A 21,457-nucleotide genomic window follows, 5' to 3' on the forward strand; every position below is an offset into this window, starting at 1 on the left:
AGGTATGTGGTGTGCGAATACTAAAATCACGAATCCAGCATGAAGTGGTATTAATTTAAATAGAGATCGAGCGTGGACAGTGTTCTCGTACCAGCACAAGATTATGGTGATTTAGAAATATACAAATGTGATCATGTATTCTTGTACTCTGTGCGATATGTTATTGATTTTAAAAAGATGCAAGAGTGCTCACACTGTAAACATATAACTGGTACAGCAATTAGTCCTACAATGTAAGACTTCGACCCTGATATTTATGTTTTGAGCGTTGAGGTCTTACATTTAAGGACTAGTACAGCAAGTAATGTACATACTGACAGTGTGGTAATTTGAATTTATCACTGTATCGTTCTGAATATTATTTCATTGTGCGTCAGCAAAGTCAGCAAGAGAAATATGGTGTTCTCTTACTGTCTTAATGGAAAAAAACTTTTCTTAAATAATTTCTGTCTTTGAGTCCATTTCATGTTTCCTTTTCGCACGAGAAATTTGTAAGCAATAATTATAAGCGTCCGTCAATATTAGAGAGAGTTTTGGTACTTGAATCAAATCCGTTTTGGTACTTGAATCAAGTCCGTTTTGGTACTTTAATCAAGTCCGTTCTTTAGTCCACCACACATTTTGATTCAGATCTCTAACTTCAAAGGCAATAAAAATATCGAATTGACATTTAGTATACTGCCTTTGATTGAAAATGCTAATACTCGAATGATGTTTTCATGGACAGTTACTTTAAATTACTTATACTGTTTAAGATGCATTTTGACATCTTTTCACTTTATTCGGCATAAGGGCAGATCAAAAAGCTTTGAGAAAGCGAATTATTACAACAGCTGTTTGGTATAAATAGTCGTATCAAGGACAAAAGCACAGCATATAAAGAAGTTTGCACATCATGTAAGGACGAAAGCACCGCATATAAAGAAGTTTGCACATCATATAAGTACAAAAGCACTGCATATACAGAAGTTTGCACATCATATAAGTACAAAAGCACAGCATATAAAGAAGTTTGCACATCATATAAGTACAAAAGCACCGCATATAAAGAAGTTTGCACATCATATAAGTACAAAAGCACAGCATATAAAGAAGTTTGCACATTATATAAGTACAAAAGCACCGCATATAAAGACGTTTGCACATTATATAAGTACAAAGGCACAGCATATAAAGAAGTTTGCACATCATATAAGTACAAAAGCACCGCATATAAAGAAGTTTGCACATCATATAAGTACAAAAGCACAGCATATAAAGAAAGTTTGCACATCATATAAGTACAAAAGCACCGCATATAAAGACGTTTGCACATCATATAAGTACAAAGGCACAGCATATAAAGAAGTTTGCACATCATATAAGTACAAAAGCACCGCATATAAAGAAGTTTGCACATCATATAAGTACAAAAGCACAGCATATAAAGAAGTTTGCACATCATATAAGTACAAAAGCACCGCATATAAAGACGTTTGCACATCATATAAGTACAAAGGCACAGCATATAAAGAAGTTTGCACATCATATAAGTACAAAAGCACAGCATATAAAGAAGATTGCACATCATATAAGTACAAAAGCACAGCATATAAAGAAGTTTGCACATCATATAAGTACAAAGGCACAGCATATAAAGAAGTTTGCACATCATATAAGTACAAAGGCACAGCATATAAAGACGTTTGCACATCATATAAGTACAAAGGCACAGCATATAAAGAAGTTTGCACATCATATAAGTACAAAAGCACAGCATATAAAGAAGATTGCACATCATATAAGTACAAAAGCACAGCATATAAAGAAGTTTGCACATCATATAAAGACGAAAGCACAGGCTATAAGGAAGTTTGCACATCATATAAGGACGAAAGCACAGCATATAAAGAAGTTTGCACATCATATAAGCACAAAAGCACTGCATATAAAGAAGTTTGCACATCATATAAGTACAAAAGCGCAGCATATAAAGAAGTTTGCACATCATATAATGACGAAAGCACAGCATATAAAGAAGTTTGCACATCATATAAGTACAAAAGCACAGCATATAAAGAAGTTTGCACATCATATAAGGACGAAGACACCGCATATAAAGAAGTTTGCACATCATATAAGGACGAAAGCACCGCATATAAAGAAGTTTGCACATCATATAAAGACGAAAGCACAGCATATAAAGAAGTTTGCACATCATATAAGTACAAAAGCACTGCATATAAAGAAGTTTGCACATCATATAATGACGAAAGTACCGCGTATAAAGAAGTTTGCACATCATATAAGGACGAAAGCACAGCATATAAAGAAGTTTGCACATCATATAAGGACGAAAGCACAGCATATAAAGAAGTTTGCACATCATATAAGGACGAAAGCACTGTATATAAAGTTTGCACATCATATAAGTACAAAAGCACCGCATATAAAGAAGTTTGCACATCATATAAGGACGAAGACACCGCATATAAAGAAGTTTGCACATCACAGAAAGACGAAAGCACTGTATATAAAGTTTGCACATCATATAAGTACAAAAGCACAGCATATAAAGAAGTTTGCACATCATATAAGGACGAAAGCACAGCATATAAAGAAGTTTGCACATGATATAATAAAACTTATCATCTTAAGGCAGCTTTGGCGTTTCATAAGTGTTAGCTGGAATATACGTTAGGCTACCGTAGGATGCACGACACAAGTTATACTTCATGTTTGCAGGTAATAATACTCTGCTGAGAGTGTAGGAAGAAAAAAAAATTGGGAGTTTTACTGGGGACGTTGAAGCAGTCTACTGTATTTATGTCATTTTATATTTTGAAAGAAAAAAAAAGAAAAAAAAAACAGCATCAAAAGTACATTCAACTGCATATTGGATGAGATAATAAACAGACAATTTTGCTCATTTTTGTGATTTGATTATCACATTGTATACTTTGCCAATAACGTAAATCTTGCACAATGATCGACATATCCAATTTTCACAATCCATCGTCTGTCTCGCTCCGGACAAACACAACAAATGAGGGTTGTGCAATGATTATCAAACATAAATATTTTAATAATCTAACTTAACGAGGTGGTGGAGTAAACGTTTACTCTTCTTCTTCTTCTTTCTTTCTTTCTTCAATAGTGAATACTCCGGAATACTCCGTCCAGCGATCGTGCTTTCCGCTCTGAGTGTAATTTCGTTTCCTCTCAAAACCTCAATCTGGTATCAAGTTGGTATTTCAAAGTCGAAAACCAGTCTCCACTTCATTGACCTTGGGTATCAAATATGGCCACCTTAGCGGCTCCGAGGAACGTTTCCCCGCTTATACGAGTAAGTATACTTGCAGTATAAAATATGCTTAATTGATAACCTCATGATATAGTAAAATGTTTACTACCCATACTAACTGTAACTGAATTTTGTGAATTGCCAACAAACGAAAAAACATACCGTAATGTTTACAAGTTTTTCAATGGTTGATAGGTAACCTACGATCTGTAAATGACCTATGCTTATAATAACTAACAGAAGCAAAGCAATTTATATAAAAAAAACTGTTTATGAAATCCAATAATTACAGCGTCTAATTAGTTACAGATGGAAAAGGGTTAGTTTGGAAAAAGCGTGGCTATTAGGGGTCGTTTGTATGCTGGTAATAGTGTGAAGTCGTGGTGGCCGAGTGGTTAAGGCGTTTGACTCGAAATCAAATGGGCTATGCCCGCACAGGTTCGAATCCTGTCCACGACGGGAAATTTTTTTTTAAACAGTCTTTTTTAAATTTTAATTTACTCGCGTGTCAGTTAATACAGAATTTCCTATATTTTTGATATTTGGAATTAATTAGGGTGCCTGGCATTTGTTATTTTACAAAACTGATACTTATTTCCAAATTGGAATTAATTGGGTTTTTTAATAAAATAATAATAATAATAAAAGTGTGGAATCATGTAGTACATAATGTACCTCCCGAAATAAAAACGGAGTTATTGAGGGAATGCAATTTATATATATGGATGATTCGAACATTGAAATTTTGGGGCCCCAGTTCCTAGAATTGGGAACTTTCCATTGCAGAACATGTATTCTGGGGATTTGTCAGCACACAGGCTTATTGTTTTTAACCTTCTAAGCCTCATCACATTTTTGTTGCATTTTATCTTCAGGTGTATCTTTTTGGAAAACAAGAAAAAAGAAAGATAAACAAGAATTACTAGCTGTTTGACAATTTTGTTCTTGTTTTGCCTAAAAAGTTGCCTATTTAAATAGTAGGGTAGTGGAAGTTGCAGATGTTGTTTTCTTGGGATAAAATACTTTGAAACAAATTTATAAATTCATCGGTTTATTGATCTAAAATAATAATAAGTATGGTAATAATTCTGTTCATTGTTTATAGGTGTTTTTGGAATAATGTGCACTATGTTCATGAAGCACCGTTATTTTCAGATTAAATAAAAGTTCTGTTCTTTTAAGGATAGAAATCTTTGCAACATATTTACCAAACTGGTACAAGTCAACAGACTGGAATATTGAAAGTTATTTAAAACTATATTCCATTTTCAGTATTAAAAAAAGCATGAAATAGAATCTCACCAAAAAACATGATTGATTTTTTTGAAGTAAGGTAGTAGAAAAGTCAGGATTTCTTACTATAGTCTGAATATACTGTTACATTTAGGCTCTTACAAAACGCAACAAGAAAAGAGTGAAGACAATAAGCTTTGTAACATTTGACAAATAATTTATTTCCCAAGATAAAGAAGGTAAAAAAGAAAAAAAGAACTTAGTTTTATGAATCAAATCCAAAACTAATCCAAGAATAATCCAAGAATTGAAAAATAGAAGTCCTAGTAATAAAATGTCCTAATAAAACTGAGTTTGAATCCCGATGAAATCCAAAATGGATGGTGATGACGTATGCTGTGGTCAGCATCATACTGATGTGTCAACAGTTCTTTGTTGAATCACAGAAAATAATATTTCAGTGTTTGAATTCGTTGTAAGTATTTCTAGGGAAAAATATTTTCTTAGAATCCATATAATTTGAAGAAAAATGATAAATTCAACTCAGACTGGTGTCAGTGGTTAAAAGCCTGACTGCCCAAATTCTCTATAGAAAAAAAAGTTGTTTACTTCAACTCTTACTGATTCTGAATCAAGGTCAGGAACTAGGTCAGCATTAGATACAAAGTGTCTATTATTAGTTTTACGAGAAACAGGCAGGTCAAACTGAACTGAACTTCTGGAAAATTTCAAATCCAGTAAATAAAGTTACATTACAATAGCATGTAATAAAAAAAAATTAAAACTAACAAACAAACAATTAAATTAAATCGAATATAAATTAAATAAAATATACATAACAATACCTCCCTGTTTTTTTGTACCACCCTACCGATTTCAATAACGGAAATCTTTAATGTGACAAAAAGTGCACAGAACTTAGTCAATTCATTCATTCATTTGTAATTTCTAACCTGTGACCAGAATGGCCCTAACACTGGCCTCCTCTGCACCTTTCATGCTTAATGGATTTTCCATACTAACACTGCCATATTGCGTACATTATGGGCAAGTTTATTTTCCTCAGACAACAGTGGGACATAGCTCGTCCTATTCAGTAACTGATGGATAATTCTGTAAATTACCATCATGTTGAGAGTTTAGAGTTATATCCCTTGCACACATAAATATAGAAGTTACACTGCTTGTTAAATCCTTGAGAAAGGCTCATTTTTAGTTGTTATTCTTTATGTTTGCTTGATTCAACATTATAAATATCAAAAGCAGATAACAGTCTTGTGTTCAGCAGTCAAATTTGATGATGATAAATACCCAAAATTTTATTGCTATGAAATTCACTGCCAGACAATTACACAGAAACCTGAAATAATAATTGAAAAATTATATTTGTATTGCCCAGTTTGAAGCAAATTATATTCATGTCTATTACTAATACCTAATAATCATTTTATCCAATATTTCATCATATAAGCATGTGTGAAAAGTGACTATCATGATTAATGCATTTAAATTAAAAGCTATGCCAAGATTTTGTATGCTTAAATGCAGTGCTAAAAAAAATCAGATAGCCCGATGCCTGGGGACCCTCTTATTTTAGATCAAGCTCACTCTGTATTCAAAGTGAGGTGCCTGTCATGCTTTTTGAACACTTTTTTAATTTGTCTGAGGAAACTTTGATAACGCTGTTGAAATGTGTTAATGTATTTTCAAGATGCTGACATACCTGGCATAAGAAGGTGCAATATCCTATGTAAAATTGAGATCTAATTTTAATCAAATTGAAGCATGGCATGGCATGCTAAAAATATGATTCTATACTCCCACCCACCCCCACCCCAGTCATGTTTAAAGAAAACACATTTTTCAGTAACCTTCATAAATAACCCCAAAAAACCAAAACAACAAAAAAAAAACCCACCACTTTCAGTATATGTCCGTTACATGCAGCATGTATAAATGGTAAACAATCATGATTGGAGCTGATGTAAAACTATTCCTTGGGCAGTTTAGATAGAGGCAATTAAAGGCTTAAGGTCAGGTATAAACCACCATTTCACATATTACTTAACTGGCTGACAATAGCTAGTGGAACAGCCCATTATAGGTAAATGAATGTGATGTGTTTACAATAATAAAAGTTAATTACATTATTGCCTTGAATGAGAAAGTTTAAGCCATATGTATTGAGACATTTGTGAACAGTGGCAGCATTTTTTTGATGTTGGATTTTATTGCATAGATAGAATGCAAAGCATGATCATTTCATTAGTCGGAATAGTGTTCAAGTGTAATTTATGAAGCCAATTTCGGAAGTAATTAGCTGTCAGCAAAGCCCAACAAAAATAAATGTCACAACTCTTGAATGACGGAGTTTTACTTTGTGAAGTACGCCAGCGAAAAAAAGAATAAAAATGTTGGGGGTGATTATTGATTCTTTGCACATACTGCAAACAACACATCAACATGCATCAGCTCGGTTCTGACAAGGATTCACTCAGTTGAACACCAGGACCATCCAGTCCCTACTGTTTGTAGTGATGAACACTCATGACTATTACATTACCTTCAAACCCCCCCTTTCAACCTTATTGAATTTATATTTGAAGTGTAGCTATTGCAACATTGTGTGACAATATCAGAGAGGGGAAATTTTGGGCATGGGGAAATTGGAATCTGTGCTTGTGGAATTTCATTCAGGGCTTGTCACTTTTGTGAGTTGCTTTAAGTCACCAGCCCCAGGGCCTGTGTCTAAACAATTTTTCTTTGACCACTGTAAATATGAAAAATGTAAAATTTAAGTTTCATTTCTGTAACACCTGTAAAGGGTATGAATGGAACGAGGGAAAAGTACTGGCAGGCAATATTTACAAACTTTTGATATTGGTTTTGAAAACAAAACTTCTGGGACCGCCAAATGACCCTAATTATACAGCAGAATTATCCATAATATCTAAAACAATTTAGCCATATTTTAACAGTTTACATCTGTTACCTTTATCTTTGTTTTATGTACCATTTACAAAATTTTAACATCTTTTATTTTATATTTTAACTTGTACTTCATGTATAGATTTATATGGAAGGGTTTATCTGCCATATTATTCTGAGCAAGTCTTCATTTGTACATTTTTTTAAACTTTACTTTTATTTGGCACCATATATATTGTGCTGAGATGCTATTAAATACAACAACATAAATACATTGAAATCATGGAGCACCCAACAATGTTTCAAATTATGAATCTTATTCAAAAGTTCTTAACATGTACTGTTTCTATATCCTGTTAAATTTTCAGCTTAATTTTTTTTCAGACTGCCAGATATGTAGCTCTAATATCTGGCATTGTATATGGTTACAGACGATACAGTAAGTATACATTTTGTCAAGCTTATTTTCTTAATTTTTTTTCAAGCAGTGCAAATCGCTGCATACTTGACAGTTCTCTAACTGGAACAGTGGTTAACAATAAAGCATCTACAGTTTCTGTCCCTTTGTACTTATAGCACAGCCTATTATGTGTACCCAACAAGTTTTTAAAAAAATATGAAGAGAAAGAAAGAAGTACTTGAAAAAATTAAGAATGATAACATTTGTTGTTATGATCAGCCAGATGAATGTCAGTTTCAGAATTTATAGCAGATGTCACTTGACCCCAAAATTTCTGTGCCAATCAGCCATTTGTGCAAGTCTTTATATGTAATTTTCAGCAATTTGTTATGGGTATGACTGCTTCTCATAAGATTGTTTTTGGCAAACATGTTCATTTATAGAAGGGGTATGCTAGTAGAAGTATAACATTGACCTTCAGAATCATAATGCACCTAATAGAAAATGCCTCAGTACTGTTCAGTTTATGTCATGTTCTATGCAAAAAACATTTGGTAGATGCAATTTTATTCAGCTTTGATTCTGGCTTCCCATCCAAACCCATATTTGCCTGCCACCCCATATTCCTCTTTTTCGATAACTCTTGCACAACAGGGTCCAGAAACATTGATCGCACTGTAAGTGAGGAAACGAGTTATTGAGGGACCTGCATGATAGTATGAAATGATGCCATCCTCGCTGGACATAGAGAAAACCATGAGGGGTTGGATGGGGGGGGGCGAACTGGTCTGTTTAATGTCTGAATATTTGTTTTCAAATGTCATTGAGAATAATTGTCAGCAAGTGCTTTTTTCTACGTAAGTTATTAAGTTATTTGTTTATGTAAAAATGACCTTTATTTTCAAGATACACAACCACTGAGAGGTCATTAACATTATTCCAACTGGTTTCAACAACTGTCATGTGTACGCGAAAACATTGTGTATTACATCACTGCTTTATGCTGCTGTTGAGTAGTCTGATTCCATGATCCATATGCTCCCTGCTTTGCACTCTACCATAGTGGAATGCAAGGTAAGGAGCATACTAATTAGGGAACCAGACTACTTATTGATTGAAATTACCAAACAAAATTCCTTTGATTAATAAAAAAAAAACAGAAACAAAACAAAAGTGGAAAACTGAGTTCATGAAACAGCCTTCATCTTTGAAAGACTTTTTATATTGTTCTGTTAGTAAAATATTGATGCAATGATTTCATTGCAGGTAATAGTGAAAATGATCTGCTATTTGTTTTAAGCCAAATTTGTAGTCCAAATTGTTGAATCTCAGAGCTGAAATGAGAAATTTTCGTCCCTTGTATTATATATTAAAAAGCTATTTCAGCCCCTGTATCAAGACAGGTTTGGGGACTGGTTTTATGAATTACAAGACAAGTTGATTTTACAGAAAATTCAGTCCTTGTTTATTCAACAGTATATAATTTTGAAGGTCTTTTGTCAAAATTTAAATCAGTCCTTTTGAAAATGTTTTTTAAATGATGGATTTATAATCTGATTGTCTTAAGGAGATTAGGCTGTTTGAAAAATCTTGTTTGGGATTTTGTTGGCACAGATGAATTCTGGGTTAAACTCGTTTACTTACAAGACAAGATTCTGATTATTTGCATTTATTGTTTTATTGTTTTTTTTATATATATAGTAATAGGAAATGTTACTTTCTGTGAGATGCATATATATATATATATATATATATATATATATATATATATATATATATATATATATATATATATATTGTTATAGAATTCTTTAGAATTAAAGGTTTGAAAGGAAACAAAGCATAATTAATTTTCATTATGTTGTTCTCACTTAGCAACATAATGCAGCAAAATAGAATTTTTATTCTGTACATTGAAATTGCTTTATATGCCAATTAGTTGGAATATAATAAAACTTTTTTCATATGATACATTTTGTGGTTTTGTACATGACCATCTTTTCTGACTTCGATGTTTTTGGAGAGCCTTGAAAGAGAAACATCTTTAAATTTAGAAAATGCATGTTTTATAATCTAAAATGTTCTTTAATCCCATACAGTAATAGTCATATGTGAACCTTGAAAGAAGTAATTTCAGCCTGGAAAACCCTGGAAATTTATCTTTAGAAAAGCATGGGAACCATGTGACTAATACTGGCAAGGTATTTTTCCAAGGAATAAAATTGGTTTGTACAGCCATTGTTTACTCTGGTAAATGGAGTTGAAAAATGGCAGGGACTTGTGCCATAATGTGGTGGTGGTAGTGGTGGTTAGAAGGGCTCTAGAAGTAACACTCAAAGCCACTCTACCCTGTTGTTTACTGCCAGTACTATCCATTATTGCCCAGATTCTTGGGAAAAAATCTTGGACCAAATGGCCATCAACTATTTTTAATAGCATGAAACTGGAATTGCATAAGTAATGTTTGTTTCTTTTGTCTAAATAGCCAGTTTAATACATGACCTGTATTGACAAATGCTAACATAGAGACAAATAAGGAAATTTTAGTCACGGTAAAATTACTGTCAGTTAAACTATGATAAATGCAGTTCCAAATCAGTGAATATGTTGATGTTGTTGTGGGATTTAACGCCATTTTTAGCACACGATAGGGTCATGGCGGCCAGTATTAATGGTGGAGGAAGAACCACTGACCCACAAGAAGCTACTAGCAAGCTTTCTCACATACCCACATTGGCTGAATCGTAGACTCGAACCCATGCAGACAGAGGTGAGATGGCAGTGATCCGTAATGGAGAGCGCTTTAGACAACTCGGCCACTCAGGGCCCCTCAATAAATATGAGATCAGGCAGTATATAGGGAGATGGGTAAGAGAACTCCAACTTGGCGCGAATTAAACACTCGTTTTGAATGGGTAGAATTTGCCTGGGGATGAGCTGTAGTCCACATATGCTTGTCACTGGTGACAAGTGCAAATTTTTCTTTTAAAAATTGATAAAACTCCGTTACATTTTCTGCCAATGATCATTGACAATGTGCCGTTGATTGGTGTCCAGGTTAATCAAAATCAGTAAGACATTTCTGTCAGCCATTGAAAACGATTGCTTCTTGTGCTTTTTAGGCAATGAACACACTCAGTTTATTAAACTTAGAATGCACTTGGTTCATTCAGTCTAAACTCACTAGTATGATTTTTCATCTTTATTTTCTTGAGGCTTTTTCATTGATCCTACAGGTGCCAATAAGGGAACTTTTTTGTACCGTAGATGAAACATAAGGGTGATTGGTACAAGGGTACAACCTAAGATGCGCTCTGAAGGAGGATAGAGATTTTAGGAAAGTTTGTCATTTAATAAACAAAATACAAACAGTGCATAATGTGTCAGAAGAAGTGGGACCGTAAACAAAATTCAGCTGTTATTAAACCTTGGCCAAAAGTGTCTTTGAAACTGAATGATACCATCCAAAAGCTTCTAGCTTGCCTGTTCAACATCATATTTACCATGTCTATTTTTATGACACTAGATCGTAAATTATGTAACAGAAAGAAATTTAACCAAAAATTTTCAAATCGATAAAGCAATTTATTTCTCTACAATTATACGGTCTGAAAATTCAAGCGACACTTGCAGTTTTTGTGAATTCCAAATAATCCTTAATGTCACAAGGCCCAAAATATATAATGTTCCGAATGAATTCCATCAGTCTAGAATGTCCTGATATGACTCAGTGATGCAATCCAGAATGTCTTTGAGTTCCCAGTAATCTAATATAGTGTGTATAAATCCAAAAGGCAGTGAGCACTTGAGTAATTCCAATGAATATATTAAATAAACAATTCCTCTTGAATCATATCTGATGTCAACAACACAGCTGCAAACTCTGGTCATGGATTCTCACAGTCTGATTTATAACAGGAATGAATTGTTAATTTATCAGTTCCTATTTATACACATTTTCACTTGACATAGAAGTGGATCATTCCAATGGACAATTCTTGTCTAATTGTAAATCAAATGGGGTCTAGAATCTTCTGAGTTTGAATGCTATGTAAACATTCTATTTACAACTTAAAATCTTGGACAAATGTCAGCTATGTAAACAAACATTAAGCACACAATACAAGTTAAGTATACATAATATGTATGTATATATATCAGAGATCCTAAAATGTCCATATTTGCCAGACATCTTAAATATTGGACATAAGGTATATGTAATTGTCCCATTCAGTTTTTGGGTCATTGTTTTTTTTTCTCCCTTAAACCCTCTATAACCACAAAAGATAGGATAAAAGAGGTGAGAAAGCTTATAATTTAGTTCATGCCAAGGTGTCTATACTATATAGACATTACATTTAAACTCTTAAAATAATACATATCGTCTAGGGCCCAGTAAAAAAGAAAAATACTAGAAACAGTGACTGGCATTTATCATCCAACTCCAAAATTTGTTTGACCTGATCAGTTTAAACTCTGGACTTGAGTGTTATGAATAGTTCCGGTAGTAAGTAGTTCTTGTTATAAAAATTGATTCATTTTTAAAAACCAAGTGGATTAAAATACTGTTGTTGTGTGAAATTCAGATGTATAGTTTTCTGAAAGGAAAAAATTATGTTCTTATATCAGAACTAATCGTTTAAAAGAAAACTAGTGAAGCATGGAGAGAAAACACTAAAATCTGAATTAAAAAAAGACAATTCTGGTAAGTTTTAATTAAGTATATTTGCCTTTTTTATACCCATTTGTAGGTAGTCATGGATCAATAAGTCATTCATATCATTATATTTTGTTTTGCTGCAATGTGTCTTTATTCTTTTGAATGTAATTTATGTTAATTTCACAAATATCTGACAGCTATGTAAATTTTCCATTTCAATTTCAGTAACTCTGCTATCGATACTTTTTCACCATGTTTCTTCCTCATTCTTTATGGTGTCATCAAGAATGCATGATTTCATGCTATGTGCTTCATTAAAATAGTATTAGGGACACAATTTTCACCACCTTACATGTACATGTGTCATTGTTCTGGTGTACTGTGAAGATCTGAGATAATATCCTTGTAATGTCAGGATGGGTATGAGTGAGCTCTAAGCTTAATAATTAAGTGAACTTGAATTTGATTGGCTGAGTTTTCAACAATATTTCAGATCAAATTTTGATCAAAGTTGTTAAATGCTATAGTCATATATCATTAAGGTTTTGGATGAGTTTGATCTGTGTATGTTTATTATGTCACTGTCTAATCTCATGATTTCACTTTGATTTTAATGGAATAAAAATAAAAAACTATGGGCTACAGTTGAAGGTATTGATTTTTTTTTTGGCAAAGTCTTTTCTGCAAAGATGTTATGTGCCAAAGTTTTATTTACATGACAGTAATTAGGCTTATTAGTCCTAGAAATGAAATGCTTGCTGAACGGCATTCAAACACATTTTGCATACACCAATATACAAAGCCAGATTTCATCATTTTTGCTTAGTGGAAATAAAAATATTCTTTGTGAAATGATAGTAAATTATAAAACCTTTAAAATTGACACTGGAATGTTTTGAAGTGCACATTCAACTCATTTCTTCATTTTTCATGGTGTTTTCCAGTTTATTGTGAACTGAGGTCCAGGTCTTCAATAAAAGAAATAATGTTTTTTTCCTTTCTTTCAAAGTCTTCAGTTTATATTACTTGATAATGTGTTATATATACCAGTATTGGCATCATGATTTAATCTTGTCTATAGGACATCATTGTTATATATACCAATATTGGCATCATGATTTAATCTTGGCTGTAGGACATCATTGTTATATATACCAGTATTGGCATCATGATTTAACCTTGGCTGTAGGACATCATTGTTATATATACCAGTATTGGCATCATGATTTAACCTTGTCTGTAGGACATCATTGTTATATATACCAATACTGGCATCATGATTTAATTTTGGCTGTACGACATCATTGTTATATATACCAATATTGGCATCATGATTTAATCTTGGCTATAGGACATCATTGCTATATATACCAGTATTGGCATCATGAATTAATCTTGGCTATAGGACATCATTGTTATATATACCAATATTGGCATCATGATTTAATCTTGGCTGTAGGACATCATTGTTATATATACCAGTATTGGCATCATGATTTAATCTTGGCTATAGGACATCATTGCTATATATACCAGTATTGGCGTCATGAATTAATCTTGGCTGTACGACATCATTGTTATATATACCAGTATTGGCATCATGATTTAATCTTGTCTATAGGACATCATTGTTATATATACCAGTATTGGCATCATGATTTAATCTTGTCTATAGGACATCATTGTTATATATACCAGTATTGGCATCATGATTTAATCTTGTCTATAGGACATCATTGTTATATACAGCAATAGTGGCATCATGATTTAATCTTGTCTATAGGACATCATTGTTATATATACCAATATTGGCATCATGATTTAATCTTGGCTGTAGGACATCATTGTTATATATACCAGTATTGGCATCATGATTTAATCTTGGCTGTAGGACATCATTGTTATATATACCAGTATTGGCATCATGATTTAATCTTGTCTATAGGACATCATTGTTATATATACCAGTATTGGCATCATGATTTAATCTTGTCTATAGGACATCATTGTTATATATACCAATATTGGCATCATGATTTAATCTTGGCTGTAGGACATCATTGTTATATATACCAGTATTGGCATCATGATTTAATCTTGGCTGTAGGACATCATTGTTATATATACCAATACTGGCATCATGATTTAATCTTGGCTGTACGACATCATTGTTATATATACCAATATTGGCATCATGATTTAATCTTGGCTATAGGACATCATTGTTATATATACCAGTATTGGCATCATGATTTAATCTTGTCTGTAGGACATCATTGTTATGTATACCAATAGTGGCATCATGATTTAATCTTGGCTATAGGACATCATTGTTATATATACCAGTATTGGCATCATGAATTAATCTTGGCTGTAGGACATCATTGTTATATATACCAATATTGGCATCATGATTTAATCTTGGCTATAGGACATCATTGTTATATATACCAGTATTGGCATCATGAATTAATCTTGGCTATAGGACATCATTGTTATATATACCAGTATTGGCATCATGATTTAATCTTGTCTATAGGACATCATTGTTATATATACCAATAGTGGCATCATGATTTAATCTTGGCTATAGGACATCATTGTTATATATACCAGTATTGGCATCATGAATTAATCTTGGCTATAGGACATCATTGTTATATATACCAATATTGGCATCATGATTTAATCTTGGCTATAGGACATCATTGTTATATATACCAGTATTGGCATCATGATTTAATCTTGGCTATAGGACATCATTGTTATATATACCAGTATTGGCATCATGAATTAATCTTGGCTGTACGACATCATTGTTATATATACCAGTATTGGCATCATGATTTAATCTTGTCTATAGGACATCATTGTTATATATACCAGTATTGGCATCATGATTTACTTGATAATGTGTTATATATACCAGTATTGGCATCATGATTTAATCTTAGCTATAGGACATCATTGCTATATATACCAGTACTGGCATCATGAATTAATCTTGGCTGGAGTCAGTTTCACTTCATAGTTATAGAACATCATGAATTTTGCTTTACCTGGCTATAAAGACCAATAGAGCTTATGGTATCTATTTCTCATCCACCATTCGTCTGTCAAATAGTTGCTTATTACCATCCAGTAGGCCATATTTCCATAATACACTTAATTCAGATTTTGCTCAAACTTAGAATATTGGCTTATATCATCAAGATCTTTAAGAGTGAGTTGAGATTTGTGCATAAAAGTCCTGCATCTCATTGACAGAGCTTGTCTTTATTTTAGAGGCCATACTTCTGGGCAGATTTTGATCCAATTTGGCAAGTACTGTGTCAGGGTTTAAAAAATTTCATTTTTGATTTGCTGGACCAGGACCAGTAGGATCCTGCACTGTCCAGGTCTATATAAACCAACCATTTGTCCATCAGTTATGGAGCATGTGAAATTTGTAACTGCTTTTACTCCTCCTCTTTTGTTTCTTCTTTTTCTTTTTATGCTTCTTTTCATTATTATTATTATTATTATAGACAAGCTAGCTGCAAAGGAGATCATCATACAGGAGGAAGAAAATAGGATTAAGGCCATTAATGCACTCAGACAAAAAGAAAAGCGTGAAAAGGCACTTGCAGGTAAAAACAGATCCAAGCAAATCATTAGTTGTCAATCCATCCATCCATCCATCCTTCCATCCAGCAAAGAATCTTGTTAGCACAAATAGTCCTATAGTTTTCAGATTTCCATGTAGCTTAGTAAATAGTATGGATACTATCTGAAGATGCACTTGTCAAAATATCACTTTGATTTTGCATATTCTTTCAAGTTTATGCACATTTTATTTTGTAGCTTAATGCTGTAAAACATGCTGCAATTTTGGATGGTTTGTCATTAAACATGGTAAATATTATATTCATCACTTGAAGATGTGCAAATCGACAAATCACTTTGCTTCCACAGTTTTTCTTAAGAGCTATTACCGTTTTTGTCTTATGGATGTGTATGATACATTGTCGTTTAGTACAGCTAGGTCCAGTTTTGGATGGATTACCATGAAACTTGGTATATATCATATTTTTCACCCGAAAATTTGCATATTGACAATTCACTTCACTCCTTACATCTTGTTTGAGTTACTGTGAATTTTGTCTTGTAGCTTGATGCAGCGTAAGACACAATCTCTTCAACACAGTTAGTTTGAAGTTTTGATTGACTACTTTTTAATTTTCTAAATATTATTGTCATCAACTGTGGAAGGACATATGATCAAATCACCATGTTCTAGCAATTTTATCAGAGTTGTTGCCCATGCTGACTTGCACCTGAGTGCAGTATTTAACAGAATCTTGTGAACACTTGTCTCAAGGTTTTCAAAGGATAACCAGGAAACTTTAAGCATGATGGGGTCATCATCTGAAGATGTGCATATTGACAAATCTTGCAATTTCTGTTACAATTATTGTTCTCTATGTCCTTTGGCTGAGGGCATTGTAAGACAAATTTCAGTGAAGATAACTTGCAAGTTTTTATGGATTGCTGTGAAACTTGGTACATATTACAGTCATCTTCTAAAGCTGAACATTGACAAATCTTTACATGTTATCTTTGCCCTTTTTATCATTGAATCTTAGAGCTGAATACAGTGTATGACAAAATTTTGTGAATGCAGCTAAACTTGCAGTTTTTTTGTGGATTGGGGGTGAAACTTAGTACATAATAACTTCATTGTCAAAAGGTGGATTGGGGGTGAAACTTAGTACATAGCATCCTCATTGTCAAAAGGTGGATTGGGGGCGAAACTTAGTACATAACATCCTCGTTGTCAAAAGGTGGATTGGGGGTGAAACTTAGTACCTAATATCCTCACTGTCAAAAGGTGGACATGTTGACCCGTCATTTTACCTGCTCTGTTTTTAGAAATGTTTTGCACTTTTTATTTTACTATAGGTTCAGCTCCATCATGGAATATGTGTGGGATGCGGGATAGTCATAGGTGTATCATTCAAGTTTCTATAGTTATTGCATACTTAGTTTAAATTTCTTTTATTTCATAAATTTGTAATTGGTGATTAAAAGTTGTGCAGTACAGAAGGTAGAGGATAAGAATGAAAGCCAATGGCTTATAATGTTCTCCATTTATATGAATATATGGTGAATTATATTAAGTTTCAATAACAGAAAAGTAAATTGTTGTGAATAGTCAAAGTGAAGTGTATTAAGATTTGCACCCAGGCCATTAAAATGAGACCCATTGGGTTAGATTTTGTATACACTGCATTTTGAACCCATTGCAGGATGCTTCCTGATGAATTCAGTCAAAAAATATATGAAGCATTGTTTGATTTTATTCACAGAACTGAGCAACATCATGTTAATTGTAAATTATATCGATCTCATAAAACATTTTTGAGTGTCTAAGGCCTTCATATCATCATTTTTGTATGTTACATTTCAGTACTTTCTCCAGGACGCGTGATTGCCCAATTTAAATATTTTACAAATTATTCATTAGCCACTTTTGCACAGTTTCCTTGTTTCATTATATTTATTTGGCAGGTCTTGTAGTGTATAAGCTACAGTTCGGATTGGTGGTTGTTGTTTTACTCTGGTCTTGAATAAATAATAACCAGCAATCAGAATTGAAAGTAACATTCTTCATTGTGATATACTGGAAGTGTAGCCCTCATAGAAGTGGACAAGACTTGAACCAAAAGTGAAATTTCATGTAAAAGCGGATATTAAATCATCAGTAAAGTACTTAAATCACGTGTGGGGAACAAACATGGAATATCTTCCTTTCGTTTATGCATTTTATCAGTGACAGTGCATGCTGATGGCATAATCAACATGTAATTGGGGGTGGGGTGATTTCAGGCCACACAAATTATTGTGTTTGCTTATTTGTAAAAGGTAAGTTCGTATTTTCAAAAGATTTTATTTGTTACTGACATAAATAAATGCATTTATCTGCTGTGGCTGTCTTTAATGAATTCTCAATTTAAAGATTAAAATGGCAAATAGCTAATAATTACTCACAACTGCTGAATATTAAGAGTAACCTGTATAGGGTAAGTATTGTTTTGTATAGATTCTGCACCTCTTGTGTAAGTATGGGTATCATGCATTGATCTGAGTCTGTCTTGTGGTGAGAGAGATAATTGCTGTCACCACTGTACTGGAGGTATTTATGGTCTAAGAATACATTACAAGCGTTTTAGTTGAACATAATATTTATTATCACTGCATCAGTCTCTGATTAGACTTGTGTTTGTAAATGCCTGTTTTCCAGCTTGACAGTATCAGTACATCATGTTTTATTACACATCATGTTTTATTACACACTGCTGAATATAAGTCTGACTTATGGAAAAATCATGACTGCCTTACAGAGAAGGTCTTGTTAGAGTTGGCACATCTGCTGATCAAAATAAAGTGGAGTTTGTATTTGTTCAATTAAATGGTTATTTTATAGTGTACCTGTTCATAAATTTTTGTAAATGTTGCAGGCTTAGTTTTTCCAATATTTCTGAAAATAGAAAACGAAATCACCTCAGTCTCTATACCTACTCTAAGTTTATACTTTCAGATATATTTGAATTTTCTCCATACTTCACTGAATACCAGTTAATTTGTTTTGTCTGTGTTTTTTTTCTGGACCTTAGATAATTGGCAGTCAAATCAATTAACCATTATTAATACATTTTGTCACTATGAGGATGATAGTATTGTCATCATAATGAATTCATGTATCTGGTTTTGAATGCATGAAATTATTCACAATCACAGGTGTATATCCACATGCCATGCCCTTTTTGAAAATATTTTCTAAATATCATGCCCATTTTATGGTTTTTCCCAGTCTGTCCCTTCCTTTGTCTGTAGGGGTTTGAGTACTGTTTATTGATCTCTTTCATCAGTCTTATAATGTAACAAAAGGGTTACCAGAGACTGTTCATGACCACATGACCCTCAGGCACATATCTGAACAGTAGTTCACCAATTCATGAAGCTTTTGACAGGTGCCTAAGGCAGTGCAAACAGTGTGAGATAGATATCTGCATTGAATTGGAAACTGAGGAAATTCTTTGAGGAGATAATTTCTGATGGGTTTTAATAGTTGTGATTGATAGTTTCTAACTCTATATCAAAGCAGGAAAAATAGAGCTAAATTTGCACTGCCATTCAAGTAGTTTTCATGTAAGAAAGGGCAAACTCAAAGGGAATAATAAATGCGACTGAGAAGGGAGTCATGAGTTGATTATTATGTACAGTATATTCCCTAAATAACACCTGGGGATTTTATATTTTCCAAGTAGGGAACATTTATTAGAACACAGTAATGAAAGCTATATTGTTGTTTTGATGCAATGTCCACACGTACATCTGAGGGTCTTTATGCAACTGAATTCAATCATTGTAAATATCAGCACAGTTAAAATAGTCAATTGACCAAACATTTTCCCACTCAGCAGCTTGTTGAATTAGGACTGGTAAGTCTTTGAACTTGCTGCCTAGCACTTGTGTCTTGTTTAACACTACATATGTACCTTTGACTTTAGTGATTTATACATTGCTAGTTACATTGTAACAGTGTGATCAACATTGACTGCTGCAGGATTTGTTGTAACCATATTTCTGAAGCAAACGGGTATTAATAAGCAAAGGTCATATACTGCATCTTCACATTTTCTGTTCTTAACAATGGGGAGTGGGGTCTTAATTAGGAAATATATGGTATGTACTTATCTAAGGAGCACTAAAGTCCTAGTTCATAAATAATGCATTTTATTTTTTTCTCTCTTTCAGTTCAAATGGCAGATTTGGCCAAAGAAGTGGGAATCACACCAAAGAGCTGAAATATCTCTAACTAGGATGAAATTCTGTTCTTGTTTTGAAATACTATCAGAAGTGTGCATATTTTTCTCTTGGATGTGAAAAGTGCATGTTGTAGTAAACTAAGTTAAAGATTCTTCTTTGTCTGTTTTTCTTAAGACTATATAAGAATGGTTATGACTGCATGGTCTTAAACTAAGTAAAACCAAGTAAAGTAAAATCAACAAATATTTTTCTAGGTTACAGAAAGGAACTTGTATTGTGATTTAAATCACAAATAATCCTATATATTCTATCACAAGTCAAAAATGTAGTGATCCAAATTAATTTCAATTTTGAATCAGCAGATGTACTAACAGTCTTGAATAATAGGTTGATGTACCAATAGTCTTGATTTATCCCAAAAATACAAAATAAGAATGTCTTTGAATGATCTCATAATAATTCCAAAGTAGTCCTATATATCATTAAGCACTTTGTAATTCCAGTGAATAATTTAAATAAATGATTTCTCTCAAATTGTATCTAAACACAACTAAAAATAATTCCACAGACTGATGTTAAAGTAGGAATGGATAATTTTGTTGACAACAGCCTTATATAAAAACGTAAGATACAATAACATGACCAGGATGTTGGTCCAAAGGTTGCTTCCAGAAATGACCTTGAACTCAAAATAGCAATAAACAATGACCTTGAACTCAGATATCAGTAAACAACCTATTTATAACTTACAAACATAACAAAAAAGCAGGTATACACTAAAACTCTATCCTTAATCATGGACAAAAGTCAAACACACAATACAAATTAAATATACATAGCATGAATAATACTACATTTTTAATCATGTCTATAGTACAGTACCATAATGATTTTGCCACTTTTTAAGAAGACCATGAATTTGCATGAGTTACAGGATTAAATTGAGAGTGTTATATTTTATTTAGTTTAGTTATGAGTACACTTGTGAGAAAAATACAGTTTTAGGGACACATGCACATGATTTTGAATTTGAGTCCTTAAAGGAGACCAAAAATAAAAATTTTCCTTATATGTATGTAATTCTTTACAAATTTTAATTAGACTATAATGTTTATAAATTAAATATTGTAGGCGGGTAGTG

At 32.9% G+C, this 21,457-nt stretch overlaps 1 protein-coding gene and 1 non-coding gene across 2 annotated transcripts; both read left to right on the forward strand.

The window, feature by feature from the left end:
* The first annotated feature begins 3,185 nt into the window (after positions 1-3,185).
* LOC149795642 (ATP synthase F(0) complex subunit e, mitochondrial-like) lies at positions 3,186-20,467 on the forward strand. The gene is made up of 4 exons (XM_089965471.1): positions 3,186-3,325; positions 7,829-7,883; positions 16,032-16,133; positions 20,305-20,467. The coding sequence occupies exons 1-4, from the start codon at positions 3,281-3,283 to the stop codon at positions 20,352-20,354; spliced, it is 252 nt and encodes an 83-aa protein (XP_089821597.1). The 5' UTR covers positions 3,186-3,280; the 3' UTR covers positions 20,355-20,467.
* Trnas-cga (transfer RNA serine (anticodon CGA)) lies at positions 3,661-3,742 on the forward strand. The gene has a single exon. It is a non-coding gene; the product is annotated as a tRNA-Ser (tRNA).
* Positions 20,468-21,457: the final 990 nt, after the last annotated feature.

Source organism: Sinohyriopsis cumingii, chromosome 7 (genome assembly GCF_028554795.1).
Source record: "Sinohyriopsis cumingii isolate HCF-2022 chromosome 7, ASM2855479v2, whole genome shotgun sequence".
NCBI lineage: Eukaryota > Metazoa > Mollusca > Bivalvia > Unionida > Unionidae > Sinohyriopsis > Sinohyriopsis cumingii.